The following is a 23,109-nucleotide window of genomic DNA, read 5'->3' as shown; positions in this document are numbered from 1 at the left end:
CCCATTTTTATGAGCCGCTAATGAGCTTCGCCGAGGTATAACGTCACTTCTGGCAGCAGCGAATGAAATGGCGAGCGTCGGCGGTGGCGGTGGTGGTGGCGGCGGTGCGAGCAAGATGGCGGTGAGAGAGCGGGGTTTCGCGGGCTGTGCGGCCTGGTGTGAGGAGGCGATCGGGGTCCTGGACCGTCTCTCGCTCATCACTCCGTGGGCCCGACGCCGGGGTGGGGGGTTTATAGCCGCGGGTGCCGTGGCGGTGCCGGCCCGCTGCCCGGCTAGTCAGCCCTGGCCTCTTGCTCTTCCTTCGTGTGGAGTTCTGCCTTGGGGCAGTCTTCGTAGCCGTGTTAACACCACAGCGTTAATAACACAACACGGCGTTATAACGCCGCAGTGTTACGGAGTATATGTGTAGCTGGGGGGGAAGGGCAAGGGAGGGTTTTCTTTAATTCGGATTGCTTTTGCTCCTCCTTTTTCAGGATAAGGAGAAGAAGAAGAAGGAGAGTATTTTGGACCTCTCCAAATACATTGACAAAACAATCCGAGTGAAGTTCCAAGGCGGGAGAGAAGGTGAGCCAGCGCTGGGCTCTGGCCGGGGATGAGGCCTGTGCCTCTGCAGCACGAAGCTTGCTGTGTGTCTTGGCGTATTTCCTCGCTCTTTGCTTTCGGGTTTTGTCTCTTGTGTGGTCACATTGCTTCCTTTCAAGGAGAGGCGATGAGCAGCGGTTGCTTTTATTTGTTACTGTTTGCTGTTACCACTGTGAAGGTTATCTCTTTTAACTTTTCCGTTAATCCCCTGGCTGCAATTTTATCTTTTCATCTTCTCTTATTGGTTGTCTTCAACTGTCTTGGTTCTTTTGGCTGTTTTTTCACATTGCAAAGGTGGACTTAAAGCAGCAAAGAAACATTTATGGGGGTTACGATTAATACACCTGCCATATCTTAACATACTAGATATGCCTGGAGTTCATAGATTGTTTCAATATATTTAACTGTGTCTTTTCATCGCTTTTGAGGCTCTTCCATCGTTGTTATCCCCCGGCCCCCCACTTGCTCCCTTGCCGTATCTATAGCTATCCATCCCGATACAGCTGATAGTGCTACCTGCAGAACGCTTGTCTAGCTGATAGTTAACAGCATGCTGCATGGGAGGTGCTTGGCAGAAGCTTTTGCAAAACAAACATGGTTTAGTTTTAAAAATCTGTGTTAAAACTCCACTGGGATCTGATGCTTACAAGGTTTTGGAAGTTACTTGGACTCCTGACTGATAAGTGTGGGGTTTTGAGTTGGTTTTTGTTTTGGGTTGTTTGTTTTTTTTTTTTTTTTTTTTTAGCTTTTGGAGAGTTGACAATTTCATTGAATCTATTGTTTTAGATTTTCTTCTCAAAAAATTCACACCAACTTCCTTTATGATCTTCATATAACACCTGGGATTGTAAGAGTCCCTTTACTATCATTGCTAACAGCCCAAATTAATGCTGGTAATCAACAAGTATTTTTCAAACTGGGAGATTCTGTGTAATCTTGCGATATATTTAGTGGCCAGTCTTGTGGAATCATGTTCTGGTTTAGGACAAAGTGCTTGTCTGTCTGCGGTGCGTTCCTATGAAGGCAGTGCTTGTGCTAAAGAGATTATATTCCAGGAGACCACTTGGAAGATGGGTTTTCTGAGGAAAACACTTCATAATATTACAGTCTTGCCTCATTTTTTTGCCATACCCCTTTGCAAAGGGTATTTCTCTGGGTTTGGTGGTTTTGGGTTTTTTTTTTTGTGTGGTGTCACTTGTATTGATTTGTTATGCTGAAGTATTCTTAAAATGCCTCTGAAATTGGCTGAAAACAAGAATGTTAGTATTTTGAAGAGCGTTTCAAAGAATTCCTTGAAAAGCCTGTAAGTTTCTCTTGGCACAACACAAACCGGTTCCTCATGTATTTGCACTTTGATAAAAAGGACACTGTTTAGTATCTCTGGTCTCGTTTGCTTGATAGCCTTGCTGGAAGGAGGGAACAGAGCTGGAGAACTGAATGTGTCCTTCGTGCAGTCTTCTGTTGCCACATACCTGGTTTTGGTCTCTAATCATTGTTTTGTGTGTGATCTTCAATAGCAAGTGGTGTCTTGAAGGGATTTGACCCTCTTCTGAACCTTGTGCTTGATGGTACCATTGAATATATGCGAGGTAAGTAATATGCTATCTGTGTAAAGCTCCCCCCTCCCGAATAATTTTCTTAACAGAAATCTTACAGCTCTGTGACTGAATAATCAGAAACTGCAGGCTGACATCATCTGAACTGAGACATGTTTGTGATAACCAAATTGTAAAGGAAGGGGTAAGATAACAGAAATTAGGTTAAGCACATTCCCTGTGGTAGAACATTCTTGGTAGTCCTTGCCTGAGCTCCTCTATACTCAAGCTTTAGAGGACAAGAACACCAAATGAGTTAAAGTAGCATGTCTCCCTTCAGATAAGGCAATTGCCTTTGCCGTTGTTTATACTGCTGGAGGGTTGCCAGTTTGTTCAAAGGAGGAAAAGCATCTCAGTGAGAACTAGTGTCTTAAACTCTACTGTAAATGCAATCTTTGCATTTCTGTGGAACTAAAGCCTTTTATAGCTTCTTGGAACTAATAGAGCTGTAGCGTTTTTTTCTTATTATTTGTTTCTTTTTCCCCTCTGAAACAGACTTTACCATATGATAGGACAGCGGTTTTGAAGAGTACTCTCTTGTCTGCTTACAAGGAAGCACCTGAAGCTTTAATTTTATTCTTAGAAGGGAGTTTTAAAAGATGAATGTAATATTTTTTTATCAGATATATTGACATCTCAAGGAGGATAGAATTGGCTATTGCTGTGTTAAATGTTTGTCCCCATCCACAGCCTTGTTTGGCTTGGTCTGGGAGTGGACAAGTGCATTCTTTACTTAGTGCAGTCTTTAGTCAGGGTCTTTTTCTGATGTGTGTTGATCCCAAAATGGTTGTCTATAATGGCATTTGAAATGAGATTGGGAGCTTTTATAATTACTTGTATGTATGCTTTTGGTTAGATGAATGAAAGGGCCTTTGAATTCTTCAAAAGATACATGTTCCGCTTTGCATACAGAGCAAAGTTCTTTATTGCTTACTGTGGCATGTGCTACTTTGAAAATAAGTAAATCAGTAATGTCTTGAAGACATCAGATATTACTGCTGCATCGCTTCTGTAGTCTATATGTTCAATAAAACAATGCAGAGATGCCTGGAAAAACACTGTATGCCTGTGCCTTTTGAAGTTGATGGAATTTGGTTTCTTTTCCTTACGTTGCCTTTGTAACTGTGGATCTCTGCTTTTCAGATCCAGATGATCAATACAAATTAACAGAAGACACACGTCAGCTGGGACTTGTGGTCTGCAGAGGGACGTCTGTGGTTCTTATTTGTCCACAGGATGGAATGGAAGCTATTCCAAACCCTTTCATTCAGCAGCAAGATGGCTAATGCTTTCTCTGGATTGTCTCTAAGACTTCCAAGGGTGCAGATCATCGGAGAAAACTGTCAGTGTGTGAGAAGCTTCCTGTTTTGGGGGAGGAATTTGAATGTGTATTTGTTATTGTGAAAGAATGGTCAACTTTTATTTTTGTGGCTTCCCATAAATGATGAGAGAATGGGCCATGGTGTGTAAGAAGTAAGTTCTGATTTTTATTTTTGTTTTCCTCAAATGTGTAACTGTTGTTTAGAGCTGACAGAAGAGAATATACTGTCATGGAATTGTCTGAGACCCTCTTATCTTGTGCGTTTTGAAACAACCACATAAAGTTAGTAAAAGAATGTCCTGAGTATTTGTTATATTATTTACATTTTTAAATACATTAAAAATGTATTTAATCTAAAGCCTAAATACATTAGGACATGTTTTTCTTCCTCTTAGATGTCAGTACTCAGCTGGAAAGTATTGTGTTGTAGTCTTCCTGCTGTTGAGTTCAGTCTTTTTTGCCTGCTTGCTCCAGTGCATGCAGGAAAATTACTTTCCTTGTCCAATACCTTGCCATCGCCTTTACAAGCTATGTAGCTAAGATCTCTTCTAGTACTTGTTCCAGATCTTGTGGGCTGTGATCTGTGTATCAGAAGGCTCCCACACTTCTACAGGACTGGATTAACTTCTAGGATGATTCTTGGCTGAGTGACATGAACCTTATGGAAGTATCTATTTGATACTTGGAATTTTAGGGGAAGAGTATTTAAGATCCTGATGTTCAGTTGTAGGCAGTGTCTGGAAATACCGCATATTTTTATATTGTAGCTGTCCACTTGTGGTTTTGCTTGTTATAACTTGATTTGTAAGTAAACATTTTTATTTCTTTTATACTGCAGAAATAGCAAGATTTGAGGAGTTTTGAGTGAATAAAAAATTAATCTGTTCCTAAGTGTCTGGTTTTTAGTCTGAAAAATTGCTCTACAGCTGACATTGCAGTTCTCCACAGTTGTAAATCTAAATTAAATTTATTCAAGAGGTGCATAAACGCAGCAAAATCAGGAGGGACCAGATCAGAAGCTGTGCTGTGCTCTAAGACAGGAAATCGATGAGAAATTACTTGAGAGCATCTGGTCCCTTTTCTGAGGACTTGCGCATTTCTGTTAGGCATTTTAAAGGCTGTTTAGTAGAGGATTATGTGTCCGTAGGCTGTATGTAACCTGATTCTGCCACCTGCTTTTCCCGAGGACCCTTTATGAGGAGGCTGTGGCAGAGTAAGTTGTTTTGGTGGCAGCAGCAATCTTGTTCCTAGAGGCTGTCAAGAAAACATGCCAAGGACGGGTCGTATTGGCTGTTCATCTTGGAAACTGCACTGTATTCCCAGCCATAGCTGTTCCTGGGTCAGCTCTGAAATGGAGGGGAACCGGAAGTAAATAAATTCCCGTTCAGAGTAACTGACTTTTCCAGGAGGCTATGAAACTAGAGACCAGTTGTCTTGTGTGGTACATTGCTTGTGTAAACTTGAGCGCTTCTGGACTTTAATTTCCTAGGGGTTCGTTCTTTGAGCGCTTCACAGAGCAGTCTGAGTCATGCTCCTTCCAACATAATTTTTTTTCTAACACTACAAAACTTGTTCTTCATGCAATTGCACAATTCAAAAGAAAATCTGTGGAGCAGAATTTGCTTGCCATCAGCCCAAGTAGAGTCTTGAATGGTCCCTTAGGTGGGAGAGAGGTTGTTGGTGCGGGATGTTATTGCTATCATCCCTGCACTCTCTTGTTCTCAGAGTGTAGTGTCAGAAAACCTGTTGAAGCTCTCTTGAGTGGATTCCAGGCTCTAGATGCAGAGGGTACAGAGAGATCTGCCTGACATCTCGTCACACGCATGAACTCTGGAGAGGGCATGTTTCCAGCATTTCCTGCTCAGTTAATAGGTTGCTCAGTCTTCATTGCAAGATACATGACTGTCCTTGTCTGCAGTGCAGGCTTCTAGGTTATATTTAGGAGTCAAGTACCTGAAAATAAGAAAATGATAGCTGAATTTTAAATACGTATATGAGTTTATATTGTAGTCATTCCTAAATGTGACTCTCTATAAAACTATCTGTACCAGAGTGTTGCAGAAGCCTCTTGAAGAAATGCAGGAGGGAACCTCTGGGGCGAAAGAAGGTGCTCTTGATCCAGATAGCACTATTCTGCTTGCTGAACTCCACTGAGAAATGGGACTGAGTCTTGCTGGGATGGACCCTTAGGGATAAGGGGCACTAGTTCAAGCTCACCATGCATCTCTCTCCACTTAATAGCTCGGTCTAAACACTTTGGAAGAATTCCCTGTGTGGAATCAGTGAGCTGTTGCTTGGACTATGACTAGATTTAGTGCATTGAGATTGAGGATGACCGAGTATCTGACAGCCCCTCTGGGTTTGAATGGGGGGCTCGTTCCTTCCCCTCATATAGTACTAAAGTTAAATATGTACTAAATATTGCTTGCTGTATGGAATTTCTTATTAAACTTGAACTGATAAAGGGCGTGGCTTTGGGGAAACAGGTGGTTTTTTCCAGGAAGTCTTAAGCTTTCCTATGTTTTTGATTTGCAGAAGTGAAAAGTATTGTAATGAGTATTTTTTTCCAAATGCGTTCAATGCTCTTCTACAACTTCTTGATATTTAGTCAGTGCTTAGGAAGGTTTTGGTTGTTTCTCCTCTTTCCTCCTTGTAGTCCAGGCTCTGCTTGGCTAACAGCTCCCCTAATTTGCTGTGTTCTTACCTGGCTAAGGTAGATGCCAACTAAATCTGCATTTTTTTGGTTATATAGCTCTCCTGCTATTGCTGCTCTGAAAGCAGCAGGAAAGACTGAAGAGCAAAGCAGGAGGGTATAAAACATATTCTATTTTTAGGACAAGATTGGTTTATCTTGTATTTGTCCTAGCCAGGGGGATAATGTTTCCAGAGACTTCACATGAATAAGGCCTGAGTTAATTTTAACTGCCTCGCAGTCAACAAGCATGGAGCCTGCACAAGAACCGGAGGAGCTGGGACCTCAGACTGAAGTGATTGCAGACACAGTTCTTGAGGTTGGAGAAAGACTCTTTCAGGTCAACCGTAGGGTGCTTTCAGTACACAGTCGTTATTTTGAAGCCATGTTTTTTGGGGGGGCAAGAGAGAGCTCTGAACAGCACATAGTGATCAGAGAGATTGATGCAGTGCCTTTTCAGGCGCTACTTGAGTTCGCTCGCACAGCCCACGTGCTTATAGATCAAGAAAATGTGACCAGCTTACTGGAAACAGCTGATTTTTTTCAGTTTGACAGGGTGAAACTGTTGTGTGAGAGATTTCTGGAGAGAGAGCTGCATGTTTCCAACTGCCTGGGCCTGATGACCTACGCGCAGCACTTTGCCTTTATAGAGCTCTATGCGTCCGCTATGAACGTGGCTCTCACTCACTGGGGGGATGTGATGTGCCAGGAAGAATTTAAGGCATTACCCAAAGAAATGCTGATGCAACTCCTAAAAAGCGATGACCTCTTCGTTTCGCGAGAAGATGTGGTTTTTGACAGTATTATGAGGTGGATAATGGAGGACCCAGCAACGAGAGAGGAAGACTTTCTGGATTTGGTGGGTGAAGTCAGGGTCAGTTTTCTGAGTTTGTCCTTCCTCGATATCTTGGTGAAACGCAGCAAGCGCCCTGGAGAGACAGATACCTTTTCCAGACTGATAAAGAAGTTAGACAGCTGTCCTCCACCCAGCTGGCAAAATATGGAACTGTGTCCTTATGCTGGTCGGAGCTATGACACCTTATATGTCCTGGGAGGAAAGCATGACAAGGAACAGCAAGAATTATTTCTCTTTCAACCTAAAACGGGGACCTGGCAGTCTTGTTCTCCACTGCAGCGCAGGAACCTCACCCAATACGCAGTGGCAGCAGTAGGTAACTTACAGACCAGTGGGACTGAGCAAATGCAAACAGAAGTTGAGGTTTAGAGACCCAAATGCAGGGACTTCAGCTGCTTCTCCTGCAAAACTGCATTGTTCAGCATTGCTAAAACCTTATTCATGTTTGTGTTCATATTTGTTCAAAGAATGGTTTTGTTTTCCTTAGTCCTGGAAGAACGTTAGACAAGGCTGAATATTTCTTTTCATATAGCAGAAATTCTCCGTACATCAGATATATCGGGAGTGAGTCTAATGACTTCACGTTAAGCAGCATTTTTTTTGCCCTTTTCTTTCATGGTGGTTTTGACAGATGGTGACTTCTGATTTCTAGTTCTGTTAAGTTAAACTTAACCATGGGTGTTGTGAAATCTTCATGCTTGGAGACTTTCAAGACAGCTCAATACCATGGCTTCCCTTATTTAGTGTTGGTAATAGTCCCATTTCGAGTGGGACTTTGGACGTGAGTTCCTCAGAAGTTCTTTCCAACCAGTGTTTCCATGATTCTGTTCTACACTTGGAAGGACTTACTGCGTCCTGTAGGCCCAGCATATCTCTGCAGATGAGGAATCAAATACTACAAACTGATACAAAGAGCAGTGATTTTTCTCTGCTCACCTTGCACCTCATTGGTACAGCCCAGGGAGAAATGAGAACCTTAATTCTCAGGAGCAATTTTCAGCCTTTGTGTAACTGATACTTTTCTCTGCTGTCTTTCCAGGGAGCTTCCTTTTTGTCACAGGAGGATATTTCCGGGATGAGTTCGTGTGGTATAGCGTGGATTGGGTGCTTATCTACAATTGCTTGGACAATAGCTGGCTGGAAGGGCCTGCCATGAAGAAGTCCCGCAACAGCCATTGTGCAGTAGGAGCCGGGCTCTACCTGTACGTACTTGGAGGGAGCACAGATGAAGGGATCATCTCAGCAGTGGAGCGCATGGCTTTGATGGACTCGGAATGGGAAAGCATGAGTCCTATGGCTCAACCTGTGGAGAGAGGAGATGCGGTCAGTGTGGGAACCAGGATCTATGTGGTCTGTGGCCTGGATGAAAATGGACATGTATATGATGGAGTGCAAAGGCTGAACACAGAGACGGACAGCTGGGATGTCATCTCATTCTCCCCGCTTCCAAGGTAAGAAATAATCTTCTGGGACCTGGCAGGGGAAGAAAGGTTCTAGTGTTGGTCCTGGTCCAAGAAGAGGCTGGACTGGAGAAATCCAGAAGTCCTGTCCCACTAACACTTTTGTGTTTCTCTGTTTCAATGGGACTCTTGATATGAGGACCATGGTCACACTGAACATTTCAGGGGCCTGACCTTTCTATTGATTCTGACCAAGGGTTTCTTCCCTCCCAGGTATGACCTCTGCATCACGTCACTGAACGGTGCTCTGTACACCATAGGAGGGGGAGCTTTTCGATTTGATGTGGAGACAGATGAATGGACCCAGGTGGACGAGGAGTGCTTTACCAAGAAGTTCTTCATGGGATGCAGCACTGTGAATGGACGAATTTATCTCCTTGGACAGAGGAAGGGGAACAGTGCCCTCCCTGTTGTAGTCCTCTTTGATCCCTACATTGATATGTGCCAGGTCATAGATAGCAAACTCCCTTGTCCCCTTCCTATTCATGGGTGTGTTTCTGTGCGAAGGTTTGATACGTGGCCATGAGCGATGCCAGATCCAGCATAACCAAAAAGTAACGTGCTTTACAGCTGATGGGAGTTAGATTACATCGTTTGGTCTGTGAATTTTTTTAATTTTGAAAGTAGGTCTGTTCCTTTGTAACTTTGTCATCTTTTTTTTATTTCTACCTGGCAAATGAACTTGAAGCAAAACCCAGTGAAACCTTGGTGTCTACACAAAGGTTCCACGTCACTGGAAACAGCGGTTGGCATTGTTATGGTACAACTCCTCAGGGCTGATGCTAAATAAAGGGCTGCTCTGACCTTTAACCTCTGTCGCTCTGTCCTTTGAACAGCTGGGAGAGACAGGAAAGTCATTGCATCAGCATTAGAAAATATAGGAGGAGTAAAATAATATATCAAATAAAATAATATATCAAATACTCAGGCGTCCTAGGGATGGAGCAGCTGAGAGAATGGCTGCCACATGAGTCTCAAATGGAAGGGGAGAGTGCAACAGCACCAGGCTGGGAGGTTGTGCTACAAGCGTTACCGTTATGATGTTGGCAGTCTCTGTTCTTTCCTGTGACATAGCAACATGGAAAGGAAAATGTACTTAAGAGAGTTCCTGAGCTGACTGATTATCATCTCTGGAGAATGAGAGAGGCCTTAAAAACCCAGAGGTGTTTGTTAAAAGTAACCCTGCTGCTGTGAGAACTACATCAGGACGGCAGGAGCCAGAGGGCTCAATCCAGGCTGGCTACTGCTGCTCGGCTCTTGCCCCTCTATCAGCCCCCGGCCAGGCTCCAGCACTGCCAGCTCCGTGAGCTGAGAGCAGAGTTGGTGCTTCCCCAGTGATGGGGCTGGCAGCAACAAGAGGCTGGGGCCGTTCTTTGAGTCCGATGGCCAGTTGTGCTCTTGTGCCCTGGAGGCTATACGAACCTTTTAAAAGCTGAGATTCTCGTGTATCACTTGGGGCTTTATAAGAAAGCATTATCCTTGATGGACAGGGCTAGATAATTCCTGGGTAAACCCTTACACCAGGCGTCCTAATGAAGGGTCTTGCACTCGCAGCAAAGTACGGCTAGTTCGGGCTAGGTGACATCCTTCTCAAGGTCTGCGTCGCCCAGAGGGGTGGCTGGCTGCCTCTCAGCATTGCTTCCTGCAGATCCGAATGTCAGAATCCTTCAAGGGAAGGCTGGGTCAGTTCCTTCTGCCTTTCTCTCCCACATCTTTCCTGACTTTATTTATATTTTGCCTTGCATAGGTCAGATGTGGGAGACGGACCATGGTTCTTCACAGCAGCGCGTTCTAGTTTAATCATCCTTCATTCTCCAGCTCTTTGTGTTTCTCAGGAACAGTTTTCCCTGGTAATTGTGTAAAATGTGTCAGACCCTTTGGAAGCACACTCAAAGCCTGAGTAGAAAACAGATTTTTTTAAAGACAGTATTTGCAGGTTTTTGTATATTACTTGCAGACATACATATACATAGATTTATCCATTCTCCGTACTTTCTGAGCCTTTGAGTTAGCAGTGATGTCAGACTTCCAGCAAGCTTCTAAGATTTTTCCTACTGACATAAGATCTGATATTCTAAAAAAAAACCCCAAACCTTCTGCATCATACAAAAATCTAGGTAAAACAGACTCTTTGGTTTAGGTATTTTTTTTAATGACATCGGATACAATATATTACAAGGTGAAAAGTTGTCCAACCCCTCAACTATCCCATTAAAACGTCAGTATTGTAACACTCTTATTTTCCAATTTTGAAAGTGAAACCTCAACAAAGATTAATACATCCCTATGGAGAGTTTCCATTTAGACTAAATTATAATTTCTGGTGAAAAAGTGTGCATTTGGAAGAATTTCAGTCGCTTTCAATTTTAGGAGCCTTCTCCCTGAGTAGACATTCAGCTAGCAATATATTTTAGACACATGAGCTATTTTGTACAATTTACACGGCAAATACAGCTTGTATCAGTCGTCCAGGCCTTATTTGCAGAAATGGTTTATCCTTCCCCAAAGCCTGACCATTTTATACTATACAACTAAAAATTTATTTGCCACTTAAGCTCGTGGCTTTCACATGCGCGTCCTTTCATGAGGTGGCTGCCAGTATCTTCTGCAAGTGCAAGTCAGTTAAATCTTCTGCAGTTGTAATTTATTATATCTCATGAAGCTTTGGGAAGGTTTTGAGATAACCACAGTTGGGTGTCATAACTTCAGCAGCTTGTTCAACCCCCTCTTCTCCGGCGTACAGTGAGACTTTGGCTTTTAGACCTTTCTTTCCATGGATAAATGATCACAGAGGAGTAGTAAAAAGAATGGTCCCAATAGAAGAAGTGAAGACAACATCTCCTAAAGTGACTTAGCTGCCTGTGAACGCTATGATGAACTTGGCTTCCACCTAGACACTGGCTGAGGCCGCAGGCAGACTACTGTGAGGCCATCTGTGAGCCCGTCTGGCCTCCCCCCCTCCCCAAGTCCTGTTTGGCCTCCTCACTTTTGAGAGCCTGCCCGGTTCTTGGTGTTTTGCAGCAAGACCCGTGTTACTCTCTGTTCTTCGCCAGATCCTCCGCTTCGCTCCTGTCGCTTTCCTCAGTGTCACTTCGGGCATCTTTTCTTTTCTGTAGGAAAGAAACACAATTTCAATGAGCAGCAAAAGCTCAGGGTATATATTAGAGGCGACTAGTTCTGTTTTCATTCACAGCACTGGTGTGTTAACCTGACTGCTAAAATAAAAATAACAGGCGTGATCACATCCTTAAAGCCAGTGTTGCAATTGTCCCTGCATTGGGAGCTCGACTTAAACTGCCAGAGGTTGACTTTGTTATGGTTTCACCTAACTTTTGAAGGCTTGCTTTTTTTTTTTTTTGGTCACCCTAATAATGTTCTTCTAAAGTGACCTTCTGAAAATAAGTTAGTATTTAGTCTACATAAGTTATTCTGCATATTTTACTGTGCAGTTTATTACTGTTGAAGCTCCTAAAGTCAACACGTATTTGAGCAGTGGGCATATTGACTGGTCTCCTCATTTTGATACCATCTACAAACCTGAGGAGAGTATGCTCCGTCATTTCCTCCAGAAAAACTGTTTTTTCCTCTTAATTTGGCTTCAATGAAGGGGTAGTTCAAGGTAAGCTGAAGGCATAACACCAACACTGTGGGGTTTTTGTTGGTGGTTTTTTGTTTTGGTTGTGTTTTTTTTTTTTTGGCCACAGATCCCCAAAGCCTTCACAAATCTACTAAAAGGCTACCAAAATACCATCCACTTAGATTAGGAAGGCAGGCCAGGGCACTGGCATCTCTGCTGGCAAGGTTTCTTCCAATGATCCCTACACAAGTTCTGGCATGTATCAAAAGCCTGTGGAATGCACCCAAAACTCAGAGGTACAAATACACGCTGTTCTACCCACCAGGCTTACCTGATTGCTCCTTCCTTACTCCGCTTTGGACATAACCAACAGCTTCCTGTTCTCCCAAACCACATACCGAGAAGGTGGAGGAGAAAGGACCGTGTCAGTAGGACACAGCTGCAAACTAGAAGTGAGCTGCTGCTCTGATCTCCGTGAGCGAAGGTATCCACACAACTCCCCACGTGTGACTTTAGAAGCTCTCAGGCTGTTGGTTGGGCATGCAGGAGTCACCCTGGATCTCGTGGTCTCTCATGAGTAGTGGTGGCACAAAGGAGACAAAGATTTTTTTTTTTTTCATACCTCACCACAGAGGATGACACTGAAGATCATCTGGATGATTAGATAGGACCAGAAAACGTGTAACAACTGCAGGATCATCAGGAAAGCGTTTATCAGACAGCTTACGACGAAGAACTGAAATTTTGTCACAAAGTAATAGTATGTGCTGTGGGAAAGAGAGACAAATCAGAAGAAAATTGTGAAATCAGAAGGGAAATTCTAACCAGTACAGTTTGTCCCTTCTTTCTCTTGTGGGAACCAGTGCTTACAACAGAAGGAGGCCACTTCCTACACACTGGAAGACTCACACCAGGTCTTGAGCAGGAGTAGAGGAGAAGACAGATTACCCTCAGACTCTGGCGGGGATGGCTTTAGGAGGATGGAGGAAGACAAGTCCTAAAACATTCCCAGTGCCACAATAGCTCATGAGAAGTCAGCTGCCGTGGCTGCATGTAAGCATCTCATCACCGCATGAGACAGCCCCAGGTGAGAGACAGTCCCTACCTAGGAGAGACAGCGAGACCGTGGGAATGGAGGGGCAGTGGCTGTGGCTCTCGATTAATTAATTTAGTTAGTTAATTTATATAGTTAAAACCCTGGGTTTTTTTTTTTTCCTTGGGTTCCTGGGAACCTTCAGTTCCAGTTGGATTATCTTTGAACGTACCTGTAGTGTCCTGTCCCCTGCCTTTCCTCCCCTCAGCATGGAGGGTCATCTCTTCAGAAGCTCAAATAGCACGCAATAGCCACGGTCAGAGAACGTTAACACATAACTCACATCAACGGGAAAATGACAAGCCGGGAGATGATGAAAACCACAGCAAAAACAATAAAGACTGCTTCGCAGACCCCCTTCCATTTCATGTAATGGAGCATCTTGGCGAGCTGTAGAGAGACAAATTGCCGTGTGTCCCACGTGCCTGCGTTCTAGGGGGCTGAAGGATTCCCCATGTCCTGCAAGGGTTACCAGGCTTGTGGGGACGCGTCCCAGTCCCCGTGCACTCGCGTACTTTTCCCCAAGAGCAGTAACTCTGATACTTCCCAAATGCGCTGGCACTTGGGTGGGCCACCGCACCCACACCCATCACGCGCTCTAAGGCACGCAGTTCCCAGTGCTACCCACGGACACGAGCACAGATCTGCATTTCTGGGTGAGGGTAACTCACCTCTAAAATATAATCGGAGGCATCATGGACCAGCATGACGATCATCCCAAACCGTATGAGATTGGCACAGTAGGAGACAAAGATCAGAGTGATGGTGGCGATGTGGTGGATGATCTGTTCCTTAAAGTCCTGGCATGAGAAGAGAGACTGTGTGCCAGTCTTACCTTGACCTGGCAGCACCTGTTCCTGGATGCTGCTGCCTCATTAGGACATGGCAAACACCTCCGCGAAGCATCAGCGCTCCCCACTGTGCTGCATCTCTCTGAGGTCCTGCACAGTCCCAGGAAGAATGAACATCTTTATGCCCAGTTTATGGAAACCCAGATAAATACCAGTGAGGTACGCATAGGTGCCAACATGCTAGAAGACAGATTTTTGTAACTTCTCCATGAATCAATTCTCCCTTACAAAGTTCCTTTCTTAACACCCCATATTTTCCTCCCAGACACCTCCACTGTGTATGGAAAAGCTGGGGCAGGTCCTACCCACGAGCCAGAATGAAGACAGCTCTTCAGCCTCCCTGTACTGCCCACGGAGAGGGACCGATGGAGATGGGCTGGAGATACTGCAGGTGGGGACCATGCCCTCTCACACGACTCGCGTAAAGAGAGGACCTTGCTGGGTGGTTCATGCCTACATGGACAAATCTGTACACGCGAAAAGGCAATGCTTGGGGTCTAAGATGACTCTGGCGTGCTCTGTGGAGGGATTGGGAAGGGCAGCTCTGACCCAGGGAGGATCACTGCCAGGCAGTGTGTTCCTGCTTCTTCTGGGAGGCATTGCAGGCGTTCAATAACCAACCTGTCTGAAAAGACTATTGCAGCATTGGTAATTTTAATAGAATTTCTGCAGGTCCTCTGGGATCCGGAACGTGCTTTGCGAGAGCTGGGCAGAACCCATATCTGGGGAAAAGCATGAAGTTTCTGAAGAGAGATGTGATCGTCAAATTAAACATTCAAATGAAGCTGAGGCTGAACCTCAGCTTGTACAGTTGAGCTGCACAGCTCTGTGCAGTCTTCACTGCAGAATGAGGAGAGGGCAACGGTGGATGCTGGGTCCATGGGTCCCAGGAGGCCACCTCATCCCACACTACGAAAGCCGCACGTGCATCTACAGGACCCTCATCACAACAGTCCAGCTCCCCTCCCCCGGGAGGACACAGCCCCCTGGTTCAGGCAGCACCTGAGACCAGGGCTGGGAAGGGCCATGATGCCATGGTCACCCAGTGGCTGTGCCTTGGCCAGGCGTGGGGACCCCATGTCAGCTCCTGGTGCTTCCCCAGGCAGGCAGGAAGGCCACGCCGCACACGAGCGGGACCCAGCGCAAGGTGCAGTGGTGGGATATGAGAGCTGCAAGGAGCTCATGGGCTCAGGGGTCTTCGCCGCCGCATGCACGCCTTGTCCTTTGCACCCCCAGTTTGCTGACAGCGGGAGGGGAGAGCCTCATGGCGGGGGCCAACCAAGCCAGCGCATTGTGGTTGTGCTGCTGTCACTCACCTTCCTCTTCACGTCGAAGGGCAGGGTGGCCACCAGCGAGCAGTAGAAGGAGAGCTCCAGCAGGTAGAACCAGCCCAACGCGGGAGGGAGAGGCTGCGAGACAAGTGACAGGCAGCGTGAAGGGTCTTCCTGGGCAAAGCCCCTTCATTCAACCTGCGTTTGGGAGAGCTGGGCTTGGTCATGCCTAAATTTTCACATTCCCTGTGACTGAGCCATTTGCCGATGCGCTGTCAAGCCCTGGCCAGTCTGCAGGGGGTCGGACACCTCTCATCTCCATCCCTGCTCAGAGAGGTCGAGGAATGTCCTGACCACCCGGTCCCTTTTGTGGCCACACACACAGAACCACTTCCAGCCAGGCTTGGGTTACAGAGAAACTCGTTGGGAAGAGGTGCCTCTTCAGGGCAGAGGCTCTCTGCTCGCTATCATATGCAGCACCTATGAGCAGCCTGTAAAGAAGCCAGAGCCAAGCTGTTCACCACATTGCAAGGATGAGAGACAGCAGACATAAGTTGAAACAAGAGAGGTGGATGTAAGAAAAAGCTTTTTCATTATGAGGGCAGTCAAACAGGTTGCCCAGAGAGGTTGTGCTGCCTCCATCCTTGAAGGTTTTCAAAACTAGACTGGAGAAAGCTCTAGATAACCTGGTCTGATCTTGCAGCTGAGTGCCGCAAGCAGGAGGTTGGACAAAAGATCTCCTGGTTCCCCTTCCAATACGAATTGTCTGGTGATTCCATGTATTTGCTGCTCACCTGTTGTGGAAATCTCAGCCAGCACATCGTGTGGTCCCAAAACCAGGACTTCTGTGCAGAGAGAAGACAGTAGTAAGAACCCACAGCCTTCTAGCGACATGTAATGACCATACAAAGAAGCGCTTCAAGAAGTTAGTGAGCCCATGCTAGATCCAATCTGCCTTTGAGCTTTGGAAAAAGCGGTTGGCAAAAAGCCTTTGTCATTAGTGAAGGCACAGGATGTCACACAGAGGGTCTTGATACGCAGGGGGCAGCAGCCACAGCCAGGACAGGGTCTGCTCTTGGCTGAGATGCAACGTCTGTGTGTGGGTATTAGTGAGGCATCACTTACACAATGATCTAAGACAAGGAGAAAACCGTGGTAACATCACTCACACCTAGCCGGGTCCACCCAGGGAAAGGGGGACTGTTCTGCTGGATCAGCATTGGGGATGGTTCTGCTCCATGCCCCTGAATTTGTCATTCGTTGTCTTTGGACCCACAGTCATGGCCACGCAGGATCTTTGGATGGGCTCTTTGAAATGGCCCAGGACCATCGGCCTCATTTGCCATGAACGAGGAATCCTTGAAAGGTGTCCCTCCACGGCATCACCCTGCTCGCATACTTACATCATACAGGAGAGCCAGCCCAGAGAAGAATGAGGTGAAGTAGAATGTAAATCTCCAGCTAAAACAGAAAAAACCCAAGAAATTAAGACTTCCTCCAGAGTTGGAATAGCTCCCCAAGACGCTGCAAAGCCCACAGGGGAACCTACGCTTGTTTGGGCTGGGATCTGCAGAACCTCAGCTCTGTCCGCACACGGATGCGCGTGCTGTTAAGGTAAAAGAATATCCACAGCCCACCCAGGGTCTGCTGCGGTCCACGCTGTGCCCAAATTCCCGGCGTACTTCATCAGCATTGAACAGGACGCAGCGTGACCACTGGATGCCTCTACCTGTCTCCTTTTATTATGTGGGTGTTTGTAGATCGTCTGTGCAAACCCTTACGTACCATGGCCTGTGGAAGGCACCCAGTTTTTCCCAGTGATGACACAGGAATACTGGGGGTTTTATCAGTTTCCTCAGAAAAGCTGCAGCATGGAGCGCTGAACAAGCTTTTAGGAAGATAATATTTTTAAAAAAGCATAGTAACAGGGTTCAAGCACTGAATAATTTATTTTTCAGAGGGGGAGGGAGAGTAGATCTCGTGCCTGGTGGGGGCCTTTGTGTACACACAGCATTAAACCTCAAGCACAGATTCACAGGTAGGGGTTGGAAGGGACCTCTGGAGATCATCTGGTCCAACCCCCTGCTAGAGCAGGATCACCCAGAGCAGGTCGCACAGGATGGCGTCCAGGAGGGTTTGGAATCTCTCCAGAGAAGGAGACTCCACAACCTGGTGTTTCTTGGTTTTTACCTCCCTCCGTTCATGGCTCACACTGCCTACTAACTCCACTTCATGGATTTATTTTATGCCCAATGATCCATGCTGAGAATATTTTAAAATTGTAATTTCGTACGAAGATCATCTTGAAAAGAAGTTTCACACGTTTTGCAAATGGCATTGCTGCTCAAAATCCCTCTAGCATCTGAGATTTAAACTCAATCTGCACCAAGGGCAGTGGACTCCTTTGAGGCGACTTTAACTTTTTAAAGCGGAAAGGAAGGATGAAGCTGGCAGTGTGTGCGGTGGCGCGACCCAGCGTCATGGTACGAAGTCTGCTTTCGCAGCCGCAGCTGGCAGCCGGCTTCTCTGGGAGTGTGCTTGGGGCTAAGGACAGGGCCGGGGATGGTGATGGCGTGCAGACCTCGTTGGACGTCTTCATCACCAAAAGCCTCTGCTGGCCCACCTACCTGGCCTCGCAGAACTTCTTCATCAGCCTGGGCCGGTCCTGGGCCCGCCGGTGCCGGAACCAGGTCTCCACCTTTTGAACCGGCAGGTCACTTTGCTTGGCCAGTGAAATCAGGTCCTCCTAGAAAGCAGAGCAGGGAGGCAGGACTCAGCCTTCCTGCGGCTGGCCGTCCCCGCGTGGGTGGAAGAGCTGCGCTCCTGCAGGCTGCCTCTGCCACTGTGGGTGCATGTTTCCCCAAAGAACACCTTTCTTTGGAAAAGAATCATATCAGCTCTATGTGCACGTGTAAACTCCAAAATAATTTTGGCCATTTTAAAGCTCCAGGTCGGCAATATCTAAATGCGGGTTCGGCAGCAAGCACAGGCTCGCCCTGGTTAAATTTTGCCAGCTGCACACAATGGGATTCAATGTCTTTGCTATAAAAGTCTAAATATTTTTTTTTCTACTCCAATGCACTTTTGGCTGATAATTATCAGCTACAGATAGCAAACTTGAAGATAAAAGAAGCTTTGCCTTGTGATGATAAGAAAAGCACAGCGTTCACTAAGTCATGTCCGAAAAACATCCTCTGGATGAGGGGATCGAGCACGCCCTCAGTAAGTTTGCAGATGACACCAAATTGGGTGGGAGTGTTGATCTGCTGGAGGGCAGGAAGGCTCTGCAGAGGGGTCTGGACAGGCTGGATCGATGGGTTGAGGCCAACTGTATGAGGGTCAACAAGGCTCAGTGCCGGGTCCTGCCCTTGGGTCACACCAAGCCCAGGCAACGCTACAGGCGTGGGGCAGAGTGGCTGGAAAGCTGCCTGGTGGAAAAGGACCTGAGGGTGCTGGTCGACAGCTGGCTGAACGTGAGCCAGCAGTGTGCCCAGGTGGCCAAGAAGGCCAACAGCATCCTGGCTCGTATTAGCAATAGCGTGGCCAGCAGGACCAGGGCAGCGATCGTCCCCCCCTGTACTCTGGTGAGGCCGCACCTCAAGTGCCGTGTTCAGTTTTGGGCCCCTCACCACAAGAAGGACATTGAGGTGCTGGAGCGCATCCGAAGAAGAGCAACGAAGTGGTGAAGGGTCTGGAGCACAAGTCCTGTGAGGAGCGGCTGAGGGAACTGGGGTTGTTTAGTCTGGAGAAAGAGGCTGAGGACAGACCCGATGGATCTCTACAACTCCCTGAAAGGAGGGTGTAGCCAGGTGGGGGTCGGTCTCTTCTCCCAAGTAACAAGCGATAGGACAAGAAGAAACGGCCTCAAGTTGCACCAGGAGAGGTTTAGATTGGAGATAAGGAAAAATGTCTTCCCCCAAAGGGTTGTCAGTCCCTGGAACAGGCTGCCCGGGGAAGTGGCTGACTCACCATTTAGAAGACCTGTCGATGTGGTGCTTGGGGACATGGTTTAGGGGTGGACTTGGCAGTGTTTGACTTGATGGTCTTAAAGGTCTTTTCCAACCTAAATGATTCTGTGATTCTGAAGGACTTGTAGTTCTTCAAAACTAAGGAGCCTTTTACGTAGACTCCACCCAAATGGGGTGATGGCTGCCTCCCCACCAGAGCCAGCAGCTCTCACACTCCCTGCTCTATCTGATACGCAGCAGGGCAGGGGGTGCTGGGCCTGCAGCCGTTGAACGCGTTGGAAGATGCTGAAATATCCGCTTACATCTCTTCCTCCATGCAAGCGTGGTTGGCCGTAACTGCCTTGACTGTGAGGCTGGTTTGGTTGGGCTGGGTATCTGGGCAGGGAGGTGTTGCTTGCCTGGGCTCTTGGGGCACTGGGACACAGGGGACACTCACCTCCTTTGGGGTCCTGCCCAGCAGAACATAGAAGCCTTCCAGCGTGGCATTGGGCTGAACTTTGGGCCTCAGCTTGTCACTCACACCCAACCTCCTGCCCAAGGGCAGAGCTACGGTTCTGCAAGAGGAGAAAGAGTTCAGCCAGGAGAGGACGCGCGTGCCCGCGTTGTGAGCCACGGTCAGCCAACGGCAAGATCCTGCCGGCACTGTATCCTGGGCGCGGACGCACTGCGCCGGGGGCCTAGCGCCGCCCTGGGTGCTCGCACACCCAGCCCCAGGGGTCCAGCACTACGCCAGCTACACGCGCACAGCCCAAGGGACCCAGTACTGCTCCGGGGGCACACGCGATGCCCAGCGCCTCTGTCAGGTCAATGTTCTTTCTAGAGGGACATAGATGGCACCAAAGCAAAGGTGAGGAACGCTGGACATGCAGTAGAGACAATAACAACTACAAATTAAGCAATAATTAATTCTGCTGAGGCCCCAAGACGCCTTGCATTTCTCCGTGGTGGAGCGTGTGCTGGTCCCCTTTATGTTCCGAAGCAGTCCAGACCGTGCCATGAAACCGGTCTGCAAGGGTCTGAGTGGCCCGTGTGCTCTGTGCCCAGGGTACCCGGCCACCGGCGGCAGCAGGAGCCAAGGTCGTAGCACATAGGGATACGCTGGTTCCCGCAGGAAACGCTAGCTTTGCGGGAAACCCCAGCAAGGCTCTAGTGGGAGGCACTGGTTTCTAAAATGTTGTTGTTTCTAGGAAGCCAGGCAAACGCAACATCTTTGAGGGAAGAACCTGATCACCCTGGAATTAATTCTGGCTCTTCCTACAGCCCGTCTGCCGCAGCTTCTCGCACGGCTGCGCGCAGCAGGCAGGAGCCTGCTCCCTGGAGAGAAGGGCCAGTGCTCCCCCAGCTCCTCTGGGTCACAGGAGAAAGTCCATGTCCCAGCTGAGCGCAGCCTTGCTGAGCACAGCCTTGCTGCTTCATGTCCCCCCCAACCCTCAAAGTCCTGCTCTGCCGCCTCGGCAGCTCTTCCCACACCAGCACGCTGCCCCGCTTTAGGCGATCGGCTCGATTTCCTGCGTGTGAGGGTTGGTCCGTACCTCCTGATGTCTCTGCGTTCCTGGAAACGGGGCCCAAAGCCCAGTCTGAGTCCATCTCCGGTGCTGGGCCATGTGGACCTGCCTCATTCCTACACTTGAGCCCTGGGGAGATGCCCGTTGGTTCTCAGGCTCCGCCGGGGAGCTCCATTTCCCTCAGCCAGGTGAAAGTCCACAGCGAGGGCACTCGAGTACATCATCCCTGATTGAACTGGGGATCTCTGGTGCCAGGAGGAGAGAGCAGGGCAGAGCTGGGCAAGGAGGAGCGGTGTGAGCAAAGCGGTCGCACAACAAGCTCTAGGAGCCACGGTCACCCCCTCTTTCTGCCTCTGTGCTGAGGGTGGGGGCTCACACAGCACCTTTGGGAGCATCCTCTAGGATCAGGCTGAACCCTGGCTCAGCTGGGGGCTCCCAACACCGATGTACCCCGAAAATCCCTTATCTGTGTTGCAAGCTCCCGCTCGGACTCTCCCCAGAGGGACCCTCCACCGACAGCTGAGGTGTGACTGAGCGATGGACTCGCCTTTTCACGCCTGCTGGCATCGGTTATGTTACAGGTACAGGAGAGAGGGCAGGGCACAGACCTGCCACACAAATACCGTATGCCACAAGCAGAGATTCGGGATTCTTGGGGACAATCCCCTGTCCACTTTCCAGTGGTCAGGAAGCAGGCAGGGATCAGTCTGGAGCAACCCTGCAACGACACTGGTGGCAACCAGCACAAGAGAAACCGGATTTGCCGCACTCACCTTTCAAAGGTACATCGGACGACGATCAAGAGCAGGGCACCAGGGATGCAGAGCAAGAGGTCCTGAGGCTGCGGGTAGCGTATGCCTGCAGACTCCTTCATGTCTTCCCAGGTAGCTCCAGGTGGCAGCCAGTATTCATGGTGCCAGAACCTCTCTGACAGTCCCATCCCGCTCAGCACGAGGGGCACAGAAAGCAGAGGCTCCGGGACTCAGCGAGCAGGGAGCAGCAAGGTGTAACACTCCCGCCTAACTCAGGATTCCCAGCTCAACACTCCCCACCTCTCGCTCAGTCCCATGAGTATGACTTCAGACCAGTTGAAATAGCTTCACTTGTTCTGACCTGCCTGCGAGCTTGGAGGTGGGGTAGGATGTCTTAGTATAAGAAAGTAATTTAGTGGGCGTCAAGAAAGCGGCTAACTCCAGTTACACTCCGCTGCACAGGTGACCAAAGTCCCTACCTGGTGACGGTGACAGCAGGGGCTTCTCCCTTGTCCCCTCTCTCCACCAGCCTTTCCCTTCCCAGGCTGCAAAGCCCTCACCTATTCATCAGCTCCGACGCCTGGCAGAGGGTGTGGATGGAGGCCCCAGGTGAGACCGGCCACAGCCATTAAGATCTTCTGGCACCCTCTGGGCTCCCAACGGTCTCAGTTTTGGTTCCTGCGTCTTGCCCAGGAACAGACCATATCCTATCTGCATTTTGAACCGCTGCACACTGAGCGCTGAGTTGATACACCACTCCCCCAAACTATTCGGAAGCGTTAACACAGCCCAGCACTTCAGGAGACTCTCTCACGTGCACCACGTCCCGTATTCAATCTCACTCCTGTTTTATCACTCGGTCCCTCAGTGCCGTAAACCCCTCTGCAACCACCTGCAGGCAGTCTGCTGCATCATCATCACCATCATCATCATCAGTAACTTTCATTATCAGCCAATTTTGCCATCTGCCCTTCCCTCCTCCTTTTTGGGGCACCTGCAAGAATACACGGCTGCAGGAAATCCCGGCCGTCTCTCATGGTGAGCTCAGGTGGATTTATTAAGCCTGTGGTGAGGGACCTCTCCGAGTGCCTCTGCAAAGCTGAGCAGGCAGCAGGTTCTCTCCTCCGCGTGTGCTCGCTGACTCGCTGGGATGACTCCAGCAGCGAGACACACTTTTCTCACGTACAGCCCACGGGGACTCTTTCCTATAACATTATGTTCACAGGTGTTTCCACAAATCCCATCATTTATTACACTTTCTACCAGTCTGACCGCTTGATGTCAGACTGCAGATGGCTGTAGCTCCTCACATTCCCACTTGGAACCTTAAATTTTTTCCGATAACAAGATGTTTGAAACACAAAATGGCATTCCACAGCTGGCAGTTTAACTCCTTCTAGGAGGAGTTTCCTCCCGATACTCGAGTGAACGCCACCCAGGTTTGAAGGTTCGCCATTATTCAGACAGGCTGTTCGTTGTACAACATCTTCTCCCCCATCAGCTTGAGATGGATCCTCCTGGGATGTCGCCTCAGCAGGATGTCAGATGTTGGACTTCCTTTGAGCTTCTAAGCAGGGAAGTCAGAT

General features: G+C 48.1%; 2 protein-coding genes across 9 annotated transcripts; one reads left to right on the top strand and one right to left on the bottom strand.

Moving 5' to 3' along the window:
* Nucleotides 1-6: 6 nt before the first annotated feature.
* Nucleotides 7-9,316, top strand: LSM7 (LSM7 homolog, U6 small nuclear RNA and mRNA degradation associated). Of its 8 annotated transcripts, none has more exons than XM_054805084.1 (4): nucleotides 7-121; nucleotides 474-564; nucleotides 8,086-8,497; nucleotides 8,720-9,316. In XM_054805084.1, exons 1-4 carry the CDS (start codon nucleotides 68-70, stop codon nucleotides 9,030-9,032), a joined length of 870 nt encoding a protein of 289 aa, XP_054661059.1. In that variant the 5' UTR covers nucleotides 7-67; the 3' UTR covers nucleotides 9,033-9,316. The 8 variants fall into 8 exon arrangements, with proteins under 8 accessions (XP_054661059.1, XP_054661063.1, XP_054661058.1 ...); XM_054805088.1 differs by lacking the exons at nucleotides 8,086-8,497; nucleotides 8,720-9,316 and adding exons at nucleotides 2,100-2,171; nucleotides 3,321-4,384 and having other exon boundaries at nucleotides 10-121; XM_054805083.1 differs by lacking the exons at nucleotides 7-121; nucleotides 474-564 and adding exons at nucleotides 3,471-3,650; nucleotides 6,738-7,362.
* A 1,899-nt stretch (nucleotides 9,317-11,215) lies between these two features.
* LOC129197247 (ceramide synthase 4-like) lies at nucleotides 11,216-21,711 on the bottom strand. Its single transcript, XM_054805498.1, has 10 exons — nucleotides 21,545-21,711; nucleotides 19,703-19,820; nucleotides 17,926-18,044; nucleotides 16,702-16,759; nucleotides 16,093-16,143; nucleotides 15,344-15,436; nucleotides 13,848-13,976; nucleotides 13,460-13,566; nucleotides 12,706-12,850; nucleotides 11,216-11,616 (listed from the first exon to the last, which is right to left on the bottom strand). Exons 1-10 carry the CDS (start codon nucleotides 21,709-21,711, stop codon nucleotides 11,539-11,541), a joined length of 1,065 nt encoding a protein of 354 aa, XP_054661473.1. The 3' UTR covers nucleotides 11,216-11,538.
* Nucleotides 21,712-23,109: the final 1,398 nt, after the last annotated feature.

Source organism: Grus americana, chromosome 28, assembly GCF_028858705.1.
Source record: "Grus americana isolate bGruAme1 chromosome 28, bGruAme1.mat, whole genome shotgun sequence".
In the NCBI taxonomy this organism is placed as follows: Eukaryota; Metazoa; Chordata; class Aves; order Gruiformes; family Gruidae; genus Grus; species Grus americana.
This window is presented reverse-complemented; position numbering and strand designations above follow the sequence as displayed.